General features: G+C 48.4%; 1 protein-coding gene across 2 annotated transcripts in view; it reads right to left on the reverse strand.

The window, feature by feature from the left end:
- The window catches only part of Disc1 (DISC1 scaffold protein), a 211,066-nt gene that overhangs the window by 24,331 nt on the left and 168,316 nt on the right, over nt 1-18,419 (reverse strand). For both annotated transcript variants that reach the window (XM_052166730.1, XM_052166729.1), the window contains exon 11: nt 7,744-8,017. In XM_052166730.1, the coding sequence (XP_052022690.1) occupies nt 7,744-8,017 (274 nt within the window). The remainder of the gene's footprint in view (nt 1-7,743; nt 8,018-18,419) is intronic.

An 18,419-nucleotide genomic window follows, 5' to 3' on the forward strand; every position in this document is an offset into this window, starting at 1 on the left:
GCCATTTCTCTTTTTTATCCTGTAGCTCTACCTTGTCAGGATCTGCCCCTGACTTATGTCAGAAAGATGAGGCCTACTTTGTTAGGAACATGGTCCCCATAAATGTACAACTAGGGGAAGTACTTGGTAGATAGAAAAACAGATGACCAGTATAGACAGACAGAAAGGCATCAAACTATTAATTGAGAAGAAAGGGATAGCAAGACAAGTGTGAGTGTGTGTACACATATATGTATGTGTGTATATGTATGTATATATACACATACACACATTTGCACATACATATATATACACACATATATACACACATATACATATACGCACATATACATATGCACATATACACATATACACACATATGCATATACACATATACACATATACACATATACACATGTACACATATACACATATATACATACATACAAATGTCTGTTGTATATACATATATACATATATACAAATATACAAATATCTGCTCTAAACAGCCAGGCCTCTTGCCTGCTCGAGCCTGGTTCGTTAGTCCTGGCTCATAACTGGCCTCTGGGAGACAGGAAGATCCTGTCTTTGACTGTCCTGGTCCTGTTGAGGAATTAGAGGTAGCCTAGGTATGATGAAGGATAGGGTATACGTCCATTTCTAGAAATGGGATGCCTTGCAGTGGGGTGGGGTGGGGAGTCTCTCAGCTGCCAAAGGGCAACAGTGTGCATTTGTTAGTCAAGCCTGTGTGGCTGGTGTGTGAGTGTGGTCTTGCCACCCTGTGGTGACTATGACCACCCTGCTGCTTGTCTATGCCCCAGCCTTTTCCAGCAAATGACAAAGAGTTTCCATGGTGGAAGACTCCAGGATCCCTGAGGTCGATTTTCTCAGATGCACTGAGCTATGGTTAATTAATGGAGGAAGTGCAGATGCCCCAACCCTGGGCCCTGGAGCACAGAGACTGATTCCACATTTTCCCAAAAGTACAGGAAGCAGGCAGATCAGAGGAGCCAACTTCCTTCCCTGGGGCAGGTGGAGGAGGCTGGCAGCAGGCAGGGGCATTAATTAACAGAAAAGGACCAGCAGGAAGGAGCCTCTCTCTGGCTGCAGAGGGAAGCCCTCCCTTACCCACCTGCTCCTTCCATCACACCCAGGGGCCAAGGCCAGGCTGGAGGGCAGAGAGCTCACATTCTGATTGGTTGAATGGTTTCTAAACCTATTTATGCCAATTGTACTTAAAATCCTAATTATAGCATTTAAATGTGTACCATTCAAAGCGGTGCAATGTTATTGTAAAAAGAAAAGTTTACATTTCTTTTAACGGAAAGCCTTGGAAAGATACAACAATGTTGGAGAGAGGCAGAGAGGAGCTGGAACCTGGAAATTGCTTTGCAAGTGTCTCTTAAGCATTCTGTCCACTTTAAAGACACCACAACTGGAAACTGGATGGTAGCACTTATAGGGTAAGGCACCTGCTAGAAGGGGCCTCACTTGCAAGTGTTAGGATTCTGTCTAAGCTCCACCCACAGTTACCTGGCAACAGCCAGGTATGCCCCTCCCCACAGCTACCTGGCAACAGCTAGGTAGGTCTGGCCTACTATAAAAGGGGATGCTTGCCCCTCCTCTCTCTCTTATCCTCTTGTTCTCTTGTTCTCTCTTGTCCTCTTGGGCTCTTCCCTTCCTCCTCCCTTTCCCCCTCTTTCCACGTGGTCATGGCCGGCCTCTACTTCTCTACTCTCTCCTCTCTGCCTTTCTCTGCCTCTACTACCCTCTTAACTCCCCTCCCCATGCCCTGAATAAACTCTATTCTATACTATACTGGTGTATGGCTGGTCCCTCAGGGGGAAGGGATGCCTCGGCATGGGCCTGCTGAGGCACGCCCTTCCCCCTTACCTCCCTCACACATAGTTCTCTTTTTATGACCACAACAGGGAGACCTCTCAAAAGACTTTGATCCGCTTGCTACAGTGAGTGGTTAGCAAGTGGATGTCTGTGTTTTCGGTGTCTGAAAAGGAAGATTGGAGGGGCTTGTTGCAGATGGACAGAGTCCCTCCCACACAGGGGAAAGAAGGCAACAGAGATGGCTCGAGAGGACCCTTGAGCAGACAGCATTAATACATTCCTACTTGCTGCTATCCTTAGGTTCACCCTGTGGGCCAAGCACAGTCCTCTGCACCTGCCTACACCAGAAGCTCTCATTGCTGTAGCCAAGATCCTTGTTATAATTAACTGGAGAAAGGATTCAGCATAGCTGTTGGGCTTGGACAAATGGTTCCCCAGAAAGTAACATGCATGTGGAATTCCTAACACAGACATTGTTCCCACCTGAGACTCAGGTGCGTGGATCAGATTCCTGAAGTTCGGCCTTCCAGCTCGGCTTTAAGTTTCTCTAGCCCACACTTCCAAACTCTTCCATATCCATCCAACAAACTAGGTCCAAAGTTATAAGAGCTACTGAATCATGGTCATTCACCAGTGAACTCAGGACTCTCCGTATCGATTTTCTGTATTGTGACTTTTCAGTGCTTGCTCTGACCTGTGGGGGGGGGGGGGGTGAAGATGAACTTGGTAGAGGAAGGAATAGGAAGGAGATGGCCGTGCCACAAGTCCCTGCTACTCCTTGAAGAGTCCTGATCCACTGTGCATAGTGTATGATCTGATGTGGCTCCCAGCACACTGGTGAGACCACACAAAGGACCAAAGGCCAGGGCTGTGGTTGCTTCCCTGTCTTCACAGAAATCTCCACAGGGGATTGGACTTCTCCCCTACAGGCTCCTGGGAAGGCTCCTGGACAGCGTCCTGGGCAGGCAAGTCAGATCTGGCTAAACAACACACGATGCACACCTATTTGCCCTGAATACATAAATATACCCTCATTGGCTAAAAAGCTATATATAAGCTCATGCAATAAATAAAGTTAGATCTGCATTCTAATGGTGGTCTACAGAGTCTGAATCCTGGACATCTTTACTTTCCCTTACTTTCTTGTCCCAGTTCTCACAGTGACCAAAGCAACCATCATCCATCATACACAGTGTACAGAGATTAAGGGTTTGTTTGGGCTCAATGATAAGAGGATTCAATACATGGCTGCTTGTCTTCCTGGGCTTGAATGGCCATGGAATTTGTAGGACAGATGACCTTTCGCCTTCTTACCTTGTGTCTTAGTTTCTTGTGCATTGTTGTGATAAAAATATATTGGGAGAAGCAACTAAAGGGAGAAAGGGTTCATTCTACACCACAAGTCAAGGCTATAGTCTCTCACCATGAGGCGGTCACAGAGGCAGGGGCTTGTGCTAGGTACCACACTGTAACATTGTAACCACAGTCAACTAGCAAAGGAGGAGGATTGCATGGTACCTACAGCTCAGCTCCGGTTCTCTGCTGGTGTGGGTGTAGCTGGTGGTTGGTACCTCCCGCTCCTGTAGGCGAGGAGGACATGGCAGAAGGAGCGGGAGGCAGGTTAGTCACACCGCACCTCTAGTTAGGGATCAGCGAATGAACAGGAAGTAGGGCCTGGCCACAACACCTCAAAAATTTGTCCTTAGTGCCTCAAGGAGGCTCTGCCACCTAAAGGTTCTAGCCACCCACCAAATGTTCAAACTCGAGAGCCTGTAGGGAACATTTCACATGCAAAGCACAAAAGTCAGGAAGTAGAAAGCGGGACAAGGAGGGGCAAGAGACAATGTGCCCCAAAGGCCACCCTCACCCCTCCCAGTGACCCAGGGTTAGGCTGCACCTCCTATAATTTCCCAAGCTTCTCAAAATATTGCCACCAGCTAAGGTCCAAGCCCTAACTCATGAACTTTCAGAGGGACGTTTCTTGTCTAAACCATTACACTGTCCATTCTCCCTCAAGCCAGGACATCCTAAACAAACACAAAGAAAAAACAAAAATGCTGAAACAATACAATGCAAAAACCAAAAAAAACAAAAAAACAGAGTTTCCCCTGAGCTACTTCTAAAGGCTCCTGTGTCTCATAAGACTTTGATTAAATAAATTTGTCACTTTCTCCCCTTGTCAACCTGTATTCTGTGAGATAGGAGTCTGTGATGACTGGGGAAGGGTACCCCTGACATTCTGGATGCCAGCCTTAGAAGATACAAAGCTATGGTGTCTGCTGTGTCTTTTCTGCTGGTTTCTTTGCTCGCAGAAAGTGGTAGCGATTTTCTGGTTGCTAACCATACAGCGTGGGATACCACCATGGTGCCAGCTTCTCTCTGGCTGATTTTAGCTTGCTTGGTGGCAGCTTCTGGCTTGGAAAGGACACAGCTCAGAGGGGAATCAGAAGGAGTCATGCTGTCCAGGGAACTAGGCAGGAGGGGAGTTCATTAGTACAAGAAAGCAGCTGGCGTGGGCAGGCAGGCTACAGTCGGGAAAGAATCCCAAAGGGATTGGGGTCAGAACAGTCAGCATGGGCAGTGCCCCTTCAGTGCAAGAGCCTGGAATGCTGATCTCCCCAGCTTCTGCCTGGCTCCTGTGCAAGGTTGGAACCATCTATAAACCAGGACCAACAGCAGCATAAGGCTTGGAGGGTTGGGGGTGGGACTCACAGGACACTAGAAAAAAAAAAGGCTCTCACAATCTCTGCACATGCATGTCTTAGCTGGGCTGCTGACTTCTGGAACAAGGAGTCAAGCAAAGGGTTTTGCTTCATGGACTCAGCTGCAGGATGAGGGTAATGGCTTTGAGTAGCCTGGCAGGGACCTTCAGCCACGGGGCTGGTGTTCACTCCCTGAACAACGTGCCTCCAAAATGCGTATCAGTGTGCTGGCCAGATAAGCAAGGAAAGGCTTTGAAACTGTCTCCCCATGGACCTCTGTAAGAAGCCCACGATTTGTCATGGAAGATTTGGATTGAAAAGCAATTGCCTGCCCCCAGGGCGTCATGCTTCAATAGCAAAACCAGTGTGGGGTAGCCCAGCACAGCAGAGCTTTGCAAAGCCAAACACACCTGGAGCTGCAAAGCAAGGGAACATTTTGCCTCAAGATAAACACATCATTCCCCAGACTTCAATAGACCCCCGAAAGCAAGACAGGAAGGCAAAACCACCTCCACCAGGAGACCCCTAACCAGCACACCTCTGAGCCTTAGGGGTCTAAAGCCTTCCAGCAAACACAAGCAAAGCCCCCCCTTTGGGAGGTCTTACTCTCCCTAGGCACATGTCTAGTTCACTGCTAAGTTCTCCTCCTGATAATGGGAGCAAACTGGATTAGCAAAAACTGTTTTGGATGTGGCCTCCAGAAAGGCAGAGACACAGAGACCAGCAGCTAGGCTTTCTCCTGTTCACAGAGTCTGCAGCTAATGTGGCGTAGGCTGCTCTGCTCACACACACACACACACACACACACACACACACACACACACACACACACCTCACCGTGACAGGCAGAGCCCTCTGAAATAATGAGCCAAAGACATTCTTTCCTCTCCTGATTCTGTAGGGCATTTGGCCATGGTAACAGGGAAGGTCATTAATGCAGCTAAAAACTTAGTTCTGATTATTCTCTTCTCGATTTTTATAGCCATTGTTATTTGTGTGTGTGTGTGTGTGTGTGTGTGTGTGTGTGTGTGTGTACATATGGAGGCCAGAGTCAACTTCAGGTGTCAGTTCTTGTTTCTTTGTGAGACAGGGTCTCTCACTGCCCCAGGGCTCACCAGTTAAGTAAGCACAAAGTCCCAGGGATCCTCCTGACTCCACGTCCCCAGTGCTGGGATTACAAGCCTGCACTCCCATGCCCAGCCTATTCTGTGGATACTGGGAATTTAACTCAGGTTCTCACACTTGGACAGGAAGCACTTTACCCAGTGAGCTGTCTCCAGCCCATGTTGTTACTGGTATTGTTTCAGTAGATAAGAAAATATGGCCTACCAGCAGTAGGGACAGAGCCCAAGCAGAGAGACTCCGGGCTCAGACCTCCATGCTCTGCCGCTCCCACTCTGAGCTCAGCCTTTCCTCCTCGAGCACCCAAGTCCTGAGCCAAGTCCCCCTGTTTCACGTACAGCCCTGAGTTTAAACAGGCGGACATTGCTTTAAACTCTTAATCACTTCTGGTAAGTTATGTGCAATAACATCCATTCTTTTCTTTGCTGGAACACCAGGATTCAGACATATACACCATCAGGTGACGACACCACAAGACAGAACACATCTCTCACCCCTCCCAGATTCTTTTTACCAGTTACCGGGCAATGAGACTGGTGTCTGGTCCCATCATTTTGCCCTTCCCCCCCCCAAAATCTATCATCTTAAGATCCAATTTACTCGTGAATCCAAAAGATGCTGTTCTCACTAAATGCTCACAATAGTTTCTCCATGGAGACAATGTTTTAGGACACTTCAGTGCACACCTGTGACCACAGATAGCACCAAACCCAAGGAAAGTAATTTTTCTTATGTATACTTGTGGATTTTCCTATGTACACCTATGACAAATCTTGATTTATAAATTGGGCATGGTCAGCGATGAACAGCAACAAACACTTTAAAATAAAAGTTATAACAAAATGCTCTCACCTCACCGTTAAGAAGCTCTGCTGGCCCCAGGCTCCTGGAGTGGGCTCATGGTTTGCCTTCCGGCTGCAGCATTGGTTTCCTGAGAAGCTTTAAAGTATTTGGCAAGTTCTGCTGCTTTTCAGATAGAACATTGGGTAGCACAGGGATTTTACTTAAAGCCAACCCAGCTGAGGCCAGCAGGGACCCAGAGTGACACTGTTCATCTTCTCATGGGGACATGGGAAGATATGGGTCAAATATAGGACCAGGGCCAGTCCTCAGACAGCAAAGACACAGCAACCAGATGTTAAGATGAGCACAGGGCACAAGTGGGACCAGAGCACTGTTAACATAACCGCTCTGGTCCCACCCACCCAGGGGCAGGAAGCCCATGGACTGGCCAGAGTGCTCTCTGCACTGACCGTCACACCTTACTAAGCCTTTGCAAAGATGAAGGGCTATAACAAGGCTGGAACGTCAAAGAGAGATAGCATGAGCCGGGCAGCAGCTAGAGCCAACCTCTTCTGTAACAAAGTCAGGACCTGAGAGAATGCCTGAAATCCAACAAACAAGGAGCTTGGAAGGCTCAGAGGGAAGGAAGGCGTGCACGCGGGAAACCCCTCTGGAGGTAAGGTAGGAGGGCTTGGAAAGAGGAAAGACAGGGGCGAGGGAGCCTTCTCCCCTGGTCAGGGTCAGCCTCCGATTAAAAAAAAAAAAAAAAAAAAGTAAAATCCCAGTCTAATAGAAATGCACATCCGCCAAAGTTATCAGAATGTATCAGGCCAAACAATGGGGCTTTCTGCTCTTTGTTTTGCTTTGATTTTATGAAAACAGGAACCACAAAGATTAGTCATGATCTTTTTTTCCGTGAAAATGGCATTAGAATGCTTGAATTCATAAATAATACATTGTAACATATAGGCTTCAAAGATACAATAGAATATATGATGTATAATATATGCTCTGTATAACAACATATGTTGGATAAAATACATAGTGCATACTATATAAAACTCTATATTAACTTTCTCAGAATAATGGCGACATCTAAACTAGGGTTAAAAAGAAAGCTAATATGCCAAGCTTTTCTTTTTGTTTTTCTGCATTTTAAGCTTCAGAAAGTTATATGCTATTTTGTTATCATACCCAAGAGTTTCATTGTAAGAACTTCGCGAGGGTCTATGGAAACACTCTAAATTCTGTTTGCTCTTATCCCCAAACTGCACACACAATGGACCCCCGACAAAGCCGCACACACAGGACAAACCTCTTTCCACGGGCCTGCAGCACAGCGTGGTGAGGGAGCTGAGTGAGGGTCGCACTCACGGAGCACCTGCAGGGGGCACTTGTCCTCTTCAGGGCGGGGTGTTCGAGGGACGGCCAGGGCAGCTGTCGGGGCAGCCTCTCCTGCGCTGTGCACCTGCTTCTCATCTTCCGCATGTGGACCGATGCCTACTTCCTGGAGCTGCAGGCTCTGCATCAGCACCTGACAAGCCTCCAAGTCTGCTCTCCACACTCTCGCAAGCAGCGGGCACCTGCAGCTAAGACAGAGGCAGGCAGGCACGGACATTAGCCCAGCAGCGGCTCACGCTACCTATCGGTGGTGTTTGTGTCAGGGGACACCTCACCCCCCCCCCACCAACGTCATTTTACAGAGACAAAACTTATCAACCAGGGGACACAGAGAGACTAAATCTGTGTGTCTGTGTTCATGGTGATATCCATGTGTGTCCTTCCTAGCTGCCTGGCCAGCAAGGACACCCAGAATCCCATGCATGCTTCCAAGAAGAGCTGCCCAGTGTGGCTATCCTACCCTCTATCCTGCCCAGCTCTGCTACCCAGTGTGGCTATCCTGCCCTCTATCCTGCCCAGCTCTGCCAAGGCTTCCGCAGGTGCTGTTCCACTACCTGGGATGTCGCCCTCATCCTACCAGCAGATATTGCATCACTCTGTCACCCACTGACATACATATAGCCTGGGTCCAGGCTAGCTGGGACCTAATGTCACCAGCCATTCTGCTGTGCTCAGTAGCACACACCCACTTATGCTTCCCACACAGAATTACGGTGTCTCAGACTCAGCTTACACAGCCTGTTCCTGGGGGGAAGCTCTCTACCCTGTAGCTAGACATCCAGGATGGAGCCCTGTGCACTGTCCAGCACATGCTGGGAGGCAGAGATTGGAGGATCCCTGGTGTGTGTGTGTGTGTGTGTGTGTGTGTGTGTGTGTGTAGAGCAGAGTCTCGTAGAAACAGCAAGCTCCGTGTTCAGCGAGTAAGTGGAGAGGAGAGATCTCTACTGTCAGCCTGTGCCCACCCCAGATCTCTCCTTTAACTTCTATACGGGCATTATGGCATGCCTGTATGTGCACACCACCACATACATGCCCGCACATACACACCAACACATACACACACACATACACACACACATACACACACACACATATCACCATAAACACACACCAACACATGCACACACACACACACAAATACTCACCAACATATACACACACACACACACATACACACACATACACACACATACACACACAAACACGTGTTCTTCATTGCTTCTCTTTAGCTTCTGCCTCATTTTTTTTTCCTTCCAATCTTTTGTCTTGCTCTCTGGATGTTCTAATAAAGGTTCTCAAGAGCCTATACTTCTTTCTGTCTGAGAAGTTCTCTAAACATATCCACACATGTACATTTAAATCTTTGAATATCGAATACTTTAAATATTTTTAAAAAACACAAAAATGAAAAACCAGAAGTCTATTTCAAAACCCTTATGCTCTTGCTATCAGACTTGCTGATCTTTAACCTGTCCTCGGCCGGCATGACTGATTCCCAGGATTTATAACTTTATCATCCTGTAGACTTAATGTAGAGACTTTGTTTTGTCTCCCGCTCTCCTCTTTAAACTGAAGATACAAGTACGCTTTCCAGTTCAGGACCCAACACAGTCAAAGCTTCTCTGTGGCCTCTGTACCCCAGGGTGGGTCCCCAGTGGGGACCATGGCTACAGGTTTCCCAAGGCTCCCAGGGAAAGAGGTCAACAACTTCCCTCATTATTTCCCATCACAGTAATTGGTGAAATATGGCGGTCTCCTGTCTGAGTGGGACTGGTCCTGAGCTGTCTCTAGAACACATTAAAATCTAGGTGCCAATTTCAGAGGTGCAAGCCATGTGGCAAGTCACATATGTGGATGTGAGATGGTCGTGTTCCTTGTGGGCTACGTGATAATTTCTTCAAAGGTTGAGTTTCTGAGACATCTGCTCTTTGCATTTGTTTATACTAAAGAGAGTCATAGTTGGCCGTGTGTGGGGAGATACCTGTTCTTCCTGCCCAGGAGAGTAATTGGGTCATTAACAAAAATTGCTTTACCAGTGAGTGACTGAGTCTTGTAAGGACAGGGATGAAATTTTGAGCTGTAGTAGCTCAGAGGTCTGGGTAGGGCTGGGCCCCAGCACTGCCATCACCTTCTCAAATGCTAAAGGAGACCTATGGGACCAATGGAACACAACAAGGCTCAGGACTGCCAAGAGAGGAAGGCCATGTGGCTACCAAAGATCTTCTTGCAATCTTGCCCTGCAAGGCAGCTCCCATGTCAGAGTCACCAGGCTGGCAGACTAGAGACAATGGCCCTGAAAGCTCAGCTGATGGCTACTGTCCGCATGGGATCTCAAGGCACCTCCATGGGGCCGGGTCTGCATTACTAAGACATCACCTGTTCACGCCGCACCAACTGTGAGCAAACTGAAGTGGTTTCGTTGGAGCAAGCAGAGCTCTATCGTGCAGTTGAAGCGGTCTGGGCATCTCAGAAATCACACATAAGAACCACTTGCTTTCCTTTCTTGCTACGGAAAGTCAGCCCACTGTGGATTACATGCTCTCCCAAAGCTGCAGATTATCAACAATTCACAGACACAGGTATCCTAGCTCCCTATCTGTTGTGCTAAAACACTGAACAAAAAGCAACGTATGTGAGGAAGGTATTGGCTTAGACAATCACTGAACGAACACCTGCAGGGAGAGACTGGAAAAGTATCCATCCTAATAAAGGTTAGCAAAGGGAAGCCTTCCTGGTGGTAATTGTTGTGGAATTGGCTACATTAAAAATTAAAGTCTCAGAGTAAACATGGAAGGGCCGTTCTATCTGGCTTCTCGACTGCTCAAGCCCAAACAGACTAAACACAAGTTTCAAATTACCTGTGCAATGTCTAAGGGGGAAAAAGCTTTCTAAGACTACGACATCTAGCTGCACCCTTGTATGGTGGGAGGAGCAAAGACCACTTTCATAAGGATGCTAATGTTATAACTGCTGAGGGCCACACCCCAGTGACCACTGCACTAGGGATTAAGGATCAATATTTTAATTGAGACAGGGCATAGATATCCAGGCCATGGCAGGTTATTTAAGAGGTCTGCAATTTGATGGAAAAGGAGCAAGAGAAAGGGTGGGGGGTGGATGGGGGAGAATAGAGAGTGGATGCGGAGGGAGAGGAAGAAGCAGAAGAGGCCGTGAACACAGATCACTTTATAAGGTCACGTGGGAAATCCTGATAGGATTCGATTTTCTGGCCTGTATAATTCAAGGTGGCGTGGTGTGTGATATCACGGTTGGTGCCTGTGCTACAAACTGTGCCAGTGAGGAATTGCTTATGGGTCAATGGCCACTTTGCTCCAATATCTGCAGTTGGTTCTCAGGCACAGAGATTTGAATTGTCACAGGTGTAAACACGTATGCATCTGACACCCACCAGGCTCAGGTGGGTACATCTAGCACACGCCCAAGAAGCCCTTGGTGTTTCAGACTAGCTTCACTCCTAATGCTGAAGAACTAGGAATTCTGCTGAGGTTCAAAGCCGTCTTCCACAGCCAAGACAAAGGCAGCCTAGTGCCCTCACGCTTCTGGCTTGTGAGAAAGGAAACTCTCTTGTCAGCGCTTCCATCCACCGCCTCTAGAAAAGTTCTCAAACTGCGAGATGGCCATGAACTGAGTCTACGTACAGAGAATTGTGGGGTGCACATGCACATGCATAGGAGAGAGCAGACTGAACCTCCTCAGGTAAAAGGAAGCATCGGGTTGTCAAGCACTGCCAGTACAGGATGGCACCATCACCCTAAGACCCAGCAGGTCTCAGCTGCAGGAGAAGCCACCATGACAGGGTATTGCTGTGGCCACAGGCTGAGAAGAAATCTGGGACCTGCCGGAGCCCAGGGCAGACTCAGAACTGTACCGAGGAATTGTGTGCAGACATCTCTATCCATCCAGGCACACAGAGTATCATAACAGCTGAGATCTAAATTGAAGTCTAAAAATAGCGCAATAAAATTACTTCCTTCCTTCACTCCACAGAGAGCAAGTGGGCTGACACTCACAGCTGCAGGGCACGGCTGACTTCCGGAGTTCACATGGACAGAACGGTTACACAACTGCCCCATCTTGCAAGCACATCGCCCATCCCAGAAAATGGGGGAGCCAGAGCAATTACCCAGTTGGTGGAAACTGATCATGGACATTTGATTATAGTTATTAATGGGGAGAACGGGAGACAGACCGCTGAGCGGCAGGCTAGCGCTAAGTGAATGTGTATGAGATTCCTGGAGGGGGATTAATTTCTGTTTGCTTTTCATCTCTCGGCTAACATCTGAATGTGACATCAAGTCTAAGCGTGGCCTGTCACAGCCTTATCAGTATTCAGTGCCTTGCACGCTGGTCACATTATCTCCGCTGGATGTACCAAACGAGGGGTCTCTTGCTGTGGGGATCATTTTCCTCTGATTCTAATGCTGGACTGGGGTTAGCTAGTGACTGGCTTTTCAGGGGAGAAACGTACCTTGAAGTGTCAGAAAGACATTCTTCAAGCAAATATTTGCCTCTGTGTTTCCCATTGGCGTTATGCACACAGTTCCTAATCTGGGGGGCGCAGACCACCATCACGCTTTCGGCCCATCAGAGGACACAGGGCTTTCTCTGAATCTCAGCTATGAGATCTCAAGCTCCTCACGTGAAACCAGGTCCCATTGTCCTTTTGCCTGCGGTGGCCTCTCGGCCGCTGTGCACACATGCAGGGCCAGAGAGCACAGTGCTGGACCTTGCTCTGCTCTGCTCTGCTCTGAGTTCTGCTTTTCTCCATCCAGAGACAAAGATGATCTTACAAGGCCTTCTCGGGACTTTCTCACCATGCTGTAGAGACAGTCCCCAAGTGTGTCCTTCTCTAAGGTTGGCAGATGGAAGGGCCCCAGAGTCCATCAAGCCACACCGAAAAGCTGACTCCTGAGTCATCCAATCTCTCTACCTTCCCATGAGACGAAAACTGCTCGCTGTATTGGATTGTGAGGTCCAGTGGGGAGCAAGGTCTCCATCCAAATGCAGCCACATCAGTAACAGCCAGGGGATTACCTGACGAGGGTCAGTGGGTCAAAGTCAAAAAGCCAGTAGTATAAGAACCGTCAAGAAGCCAAGATATATGGGACACTCCCCTCACCCCCACCTGAAATCAGCATCATCTTTCTGGGGATTAGGCTATCTGGACATCAGTCTGCTGGCTGTCAGGGAAGAGTTCAGACTAAAGGAGTTTCAGACAAGAACCAGGTTCCAGGCTTCTGTGTGAAAGTCCACCAGGTGTTTCTACCGCTGCCCGCAAGCCACACGTGGCCAAGCATGGTCATGAGTATGACCCAACACGTTGAGACTTGTTTAAAATACAAGGGGATCATGATAGAAATTGTTGGCAGGGTCCTCCACAGTGAACTTTGTAGATGAACTTGTTGTGCCACAACATCAAAAGATCAGCCCCTCTCGGATGCTGAAACCTACGTGGGACCACGTTTACTCTCAGACTGGTTACCTAAACCAGGCTATCCCCCTCCTCTTACTGAAAGGACTCACAGTCACTTAGAGATGGCAAACTCCAGGGAAGTTTGCCCTTCTGACAAGCGGGAGGAGGAGCTACCCTTCAAAGCCCATCTCTCCTCCATACTCCAGTGAGCCACACAATGAACACACCTGTGCCACCGCGGCCTCGGGGACCACTTCTGTCCCCTAACTGCCAGCACCGGAAAACGCCACTGTCAGAACAAGAACAGTTTCACTGAGAGCAACGAATGGAGAAATCCGTGCAAGAGTCGATTAAGACTGGCTAGAGCCAGCTGATGCTTCGTACAGGCCTGCACCGCGAGATGCCGCCCCTCTGGGGGAAACCACCGCATTGCTTACGGGCTTGGCTACAGAGTAATAAAAGAAATACTCGGCCAGATGGTCTCTGTAGCTGTCACAAGTCATCTCTTGGTGGTTCTCACTTTAGGTTTCATCCGGGAAATAATTCTATGATTTCCATTGGAGACTTAAAAATTTTAACTACATTTGTGTATGTATGTGCCTCATATTCATGTGTGTTACAGTTTACACACAGAGATGGGAGGACAACTTGAAGAAATCAGTTCCCTCCTTCTACCATGTGGGTCCCAAGGGTCAAACTCAAACTCAGGTCATCAGGCTCCATGGAGTGCTTCTATTGAACAAGCCATCTTACTGGTCTGGGGATTTTTTTTTTTTTTTTTTTTTTTTTTTTTTTTGTCTTTAGCATAGCTAAGGGATTGGAGAAACAGCTCAGTGGGGTGACGTGCTTGCTGCACACCTAGGGAGACCAGAGTTCAGATCCCCAGCACCCACTTGGAAAGCCAAGTATGCCGATACACACCAGTGCTCTCACACACACAGCATAGCTGAGTTTGGGATGAATAAGTCTAAGGCGTTCCCCTTTGGAGTTTGAGGAGGGATCTAGCACTGCACGCTGGTGTGAGGTTAAACTGTAATGGCGCAGAGCCTGGTGTGTTTGAACCTGGGACTCATCCCTCATCACAGATGCTCTCATAGCAGCCACAGGACACAGGCAAGGCAGCAGGGACAGGCAAGAGGGGCAGGCGGGGGAAGTAGGAGCAGACGGAGCCAGAACCCTATGGGTAATGCTGTGTCAGCCGTGTCCTTGCTGTGGCTGAGGTGCAGCCTCGCCAGTGAAGTGGAGAAGAGTCCCTGACAGTCTCGGGAGTGCCTGCCTTCTAGAGTGAGGGTCTGAGAACCTCCCCCGGCAGCAGAGACTTTAGAACCCATCTGTCTGGAGGTCACGGATTCATGGCACGTTGTCAAATTAAACTATCGTGCAATCTCAACATGCCCTGGAATCATTAAAAACTCTTCTCGTTTCATTAAAGACAAATTGGATCTCTGCCATTGATATATTGACTGAAGCTTAATGGTTCTTTAAGATTTCTAAATTCATGGCCAAATACATCAAAAAGACTTTTTGCCTTGAGTGTGTTAAACTCATCCGAGGTTGAACACTCCCAGGCAATTAATAATTCTTTTTGTGCGTGTGCCTTTTCTGAGACAGTGTCTCATATAGTCCAGGCTAGCCTCAAACTCACTGCACTCAACATGTGGCTAAGGCTGACTCTGAACTCCTAATTCTTTAGCCTTCACCTTGCAAGCACTAAGATTACAGGATGCGCCACAACACCCAGGAATGTGTGAAAGCCACCCTGGAATATGAAGGCTGGGAGTGAAGTAGTTTTTGGAAGTGTCCTCTGGTGTGGCATGGCTTTATTGCCTTGATTCAGGGCACCTATGCTGACCCGTGTGAGATCGGCCCACCACATCCTCTCCCCCAAGTGGCCCCTTCCTAGGAATGGCTAAGGGTTAGCAGTCAAGTGGCAGATACTGTTGATATAGCTGCCCGAAAGCTGCCGTGTTCTTATGAGGAACCCCCACTCACACTCCTACAAGTAAACCCATCACTCCACCAAGTTGGACGTGGGTAGAACTACTGTCCTGGAGGCCCTAGCTGGGGTGAGTGGGCATTTGTTTGGATTTCCCCACGAAAAGCCACGGAACATAGGCTAGCTCCAAAAATGACCACACATCCACGTAATAATTATAAGTCAAGGACAAGGAAAATAATGTCAGTAATGGGCCCTTCCTAGCAAGGGTCCACTCAGGGCTGACACCATGTCACACGGCAGTCCTCCTGGCATGACGCCCAGGGTTACCTCAGGCCTCTGCTTCTTTAGGTGACATTTCCACTGTCTTTGGGAACTACCGAAAGAGAGGTAGATAAAATGGGGAGCTGTGGCAACCCCAAGTGCTCTTGGACGTCAGCAGAGGGTTACACTATGCAGAGATGCAAAGCTCAGAAGACACAAACAGCTGATTCCTGGGCCAGTGATACACAAGGTCAGGGCTCTCCAGCTCATGAGCTCCAGTGCCAGGTGTGTGCTGTGAAGGCAGCAGGTGACTCTAGGACCTCAGCCAGCTGATGCTACGATGCTACGTGTGGGAACCACTGCAGGCTCTCGGTCTCCACCAGAGCGACTGACAAGGACTCACGCATCTTTTCCTTCTGCCCTCTGCAGAGCTGTCCAGAGGGCAGGCAACAGAAAGAGCAGTCTGCTTACAATAATGGAGGTTGAGAACTTGCTGCAACCTTTAGACTCACTAGGAAGGCAGGAGAGTCTCTCTTGCTTTTAGAAAATAAGGGTTTGTGTGTGGGGTTTTTTTGTTCAACATGGAATTGTGTTGAGTGTTCTCGTGTGTGCATGTGGATGTGTGTATGTGGAGAGGCCAGAGGAAAACTCAGCTGACGGCCACCGTATTTTCTAAGATGGGGCCTGTCAGCATTTCTTCTAGGTTCCGCCCCACAGTTACCTGGTAATAGCCGGGGATGCCTGACTCAGTATAAAAGAGGCTGTTTGACCCCTCCTCTCTCTCTTACTCTCTTCCCTCTCTCTCCCTTCTCTCCTCATTCTCCCCTTCTCCCTTTCTCCACATTTTCATGGCTGTCTCCTTCTCTCTCTCTCTCTCTCTCTCTCTCTCTCTCTCTCTCTCTCTCTCTCTCTCTCTCTCTGCCTTTCTCTGTCTCTCCTCCCTCAACTCTCCTCCCCATGCCCTATAAACTCTATTCTATAGGACACTATCCTGTAGCTGATACCTCAGAGAGAAGGGATGCCCCGGCATGGGCCCGGAGAGGCACCCGCTTCCCCTGCACCACACCTCACTCTACCAAACATATTCCTGGCTATATTCCTCTTTCTTTCTTTCTTTCTTTCTTTCTTTCTTTCTTTCTTTCTTTCTTTCTTTCTTTCCTTCTTTCGTTCTTTCTTTCTTTCTATAAAACACAACAGGGTCTCTCACTGACTTGAAACTTAAAAAGCGGGCAGGACCAGTAGCCCCATACATATTCACGTCTCTACCTCCCCAGGGTTGAGATTAAAGCCTGTACCCCTACATTTGGCTTTTTAAACTGTGGGTTCTGGGGCCTGGATTCGGGTCCTTGTGTTTGTACATCAAGCACTCCACTGGCTGAGCCAGTGCCCGCCTCTCAAAGCACATCTTTTTTACGCCAACATTTTTTTTTTGTGGTTTTTATACTGCTACCGATGAATAATAGCTCTCATTTATCCAGTCATTATTGCATATAAGAAGCATCCTTTATCTTCTCCTGCAATTGTCTCATTTTTACGATAGAAAAAGGGGGCTTGGAGAGATTTATTGTGGAGTGAACAGCCGCAGCTCAAAAGGGATCACACTCAGATCTAGACAGTCTTATCCCCAAGCCCGGGCTTTAAGCCTTTGTGCCCTCTACCCCCGGTTTCACAGCAACCAGGAGAGATGGTCCAAGAGGCTCCCTCAGAAGCCCATCTCTGAATGACACCTCCACTGTGACCCCAGATTTGAGGGTGCACATTGCAGTAACCTTCTTCAAGGATGGAAGCAGACATGTATGATTTGCTCGGAGGTTTTCTGCCCTGTGTTAGAGATGGAGCCTTAAGATGGCCTGTGATAAAGGTCATTTCAATAGAGACGAGATCCTCAGGCCAATTTCTGTGGCCGGTGCTTCATTCTAGTTTGTAATACTGAGAACATCAGGGTGGACTCTGCTTACCACCTGTGATGCTTTGCTAATGAGGGACTAGTGGCTTCTGAGCCAATCTATCAGGAGAGCTGAGTTTCTTGGCCAGCGCTCAGAGCTCTCTTTCTGAATTGTCCCGAGGACTCTTGCCACCAGAGAGCAGGCGTCCTGAGGGAACACTTGCTTATAGCAGTGGGTGAAGACTCTGGGAGCCTTGGGGGTGCTGCCAGGCCTCGATTTCTCCCATTCTGCTGACTTCTCCCTCTGCTATGGCCCAGCTCGAAGGCAGACTGTTGGTGTGAGGAGGCTGAGAGGCGTGTCCGGCGGCCCTGGGAGACACTCCACGAAGTCCCCTGTCCTTGCTCAGCTCTGCTGAAGCCCCCGGGGATGTTAGCTGAGGTAACCTACCTGTCTACCATTGCCTGTGAGGGCATTCTCGCAAAAACTTCCAGATAATTAGTAGGTAAACATTAGAGTTTGTTGCTGTTAAGAACCGGATCTCCTTTAGAAATAGGTTATCAAGCTCTTAATTTCAAAATAAATTGGAGATAAGACACCCGAGTTCCCGAGTGTTCCTTCCCACCACGGGACAGAGTCACGCACAGGGGTCTCTGAGCAACCTCACATCCAGAGACAAAGCCCGCCCACATCTTTTCTGCTTTGACTGTGAACGTAGGACTCACCCTCGAGTAAACACTCGAGAACTGAAGCAGAGCTCAAGGACACAAGAATAAACCAACAGCCACTAAACCGCATTGATGCCTCTCAGCAACAGCTTCAGAACCAAGTCCAGGAAAACAGCACGCAGAGCGCTCAGAGAGTCTAGAAAGATAAAGGATGTTCCCCTCCAACCATGCACACAATGGGCTCTGTGGGTATGTACAAAGACAGTGTACACATCCTGGGCGGGGGCAGGTGAGGCTTGGCCCCTGTCAGCCCGAGGGGCTGGTTTTTCATTGAACAATAAGAATTTTCTATATCACAGTGGCTATGGGCATAAGAGATGAGATTGTTGTAATACATGTGCTTCA

This window comes from Apodemus sylvaticus, chromosome 21 (genome assembly GCF_947179515.1).
Source record: "Apodemus sylvaticus chromosome 21, mApoSyl1.1, whole genome shotgun sequence".
NCBI lineage: Eukaryota > Metazoa > Chordata > Mammalia > Rodentia > Muridae > Apodemus > Apodemus sylvaticus.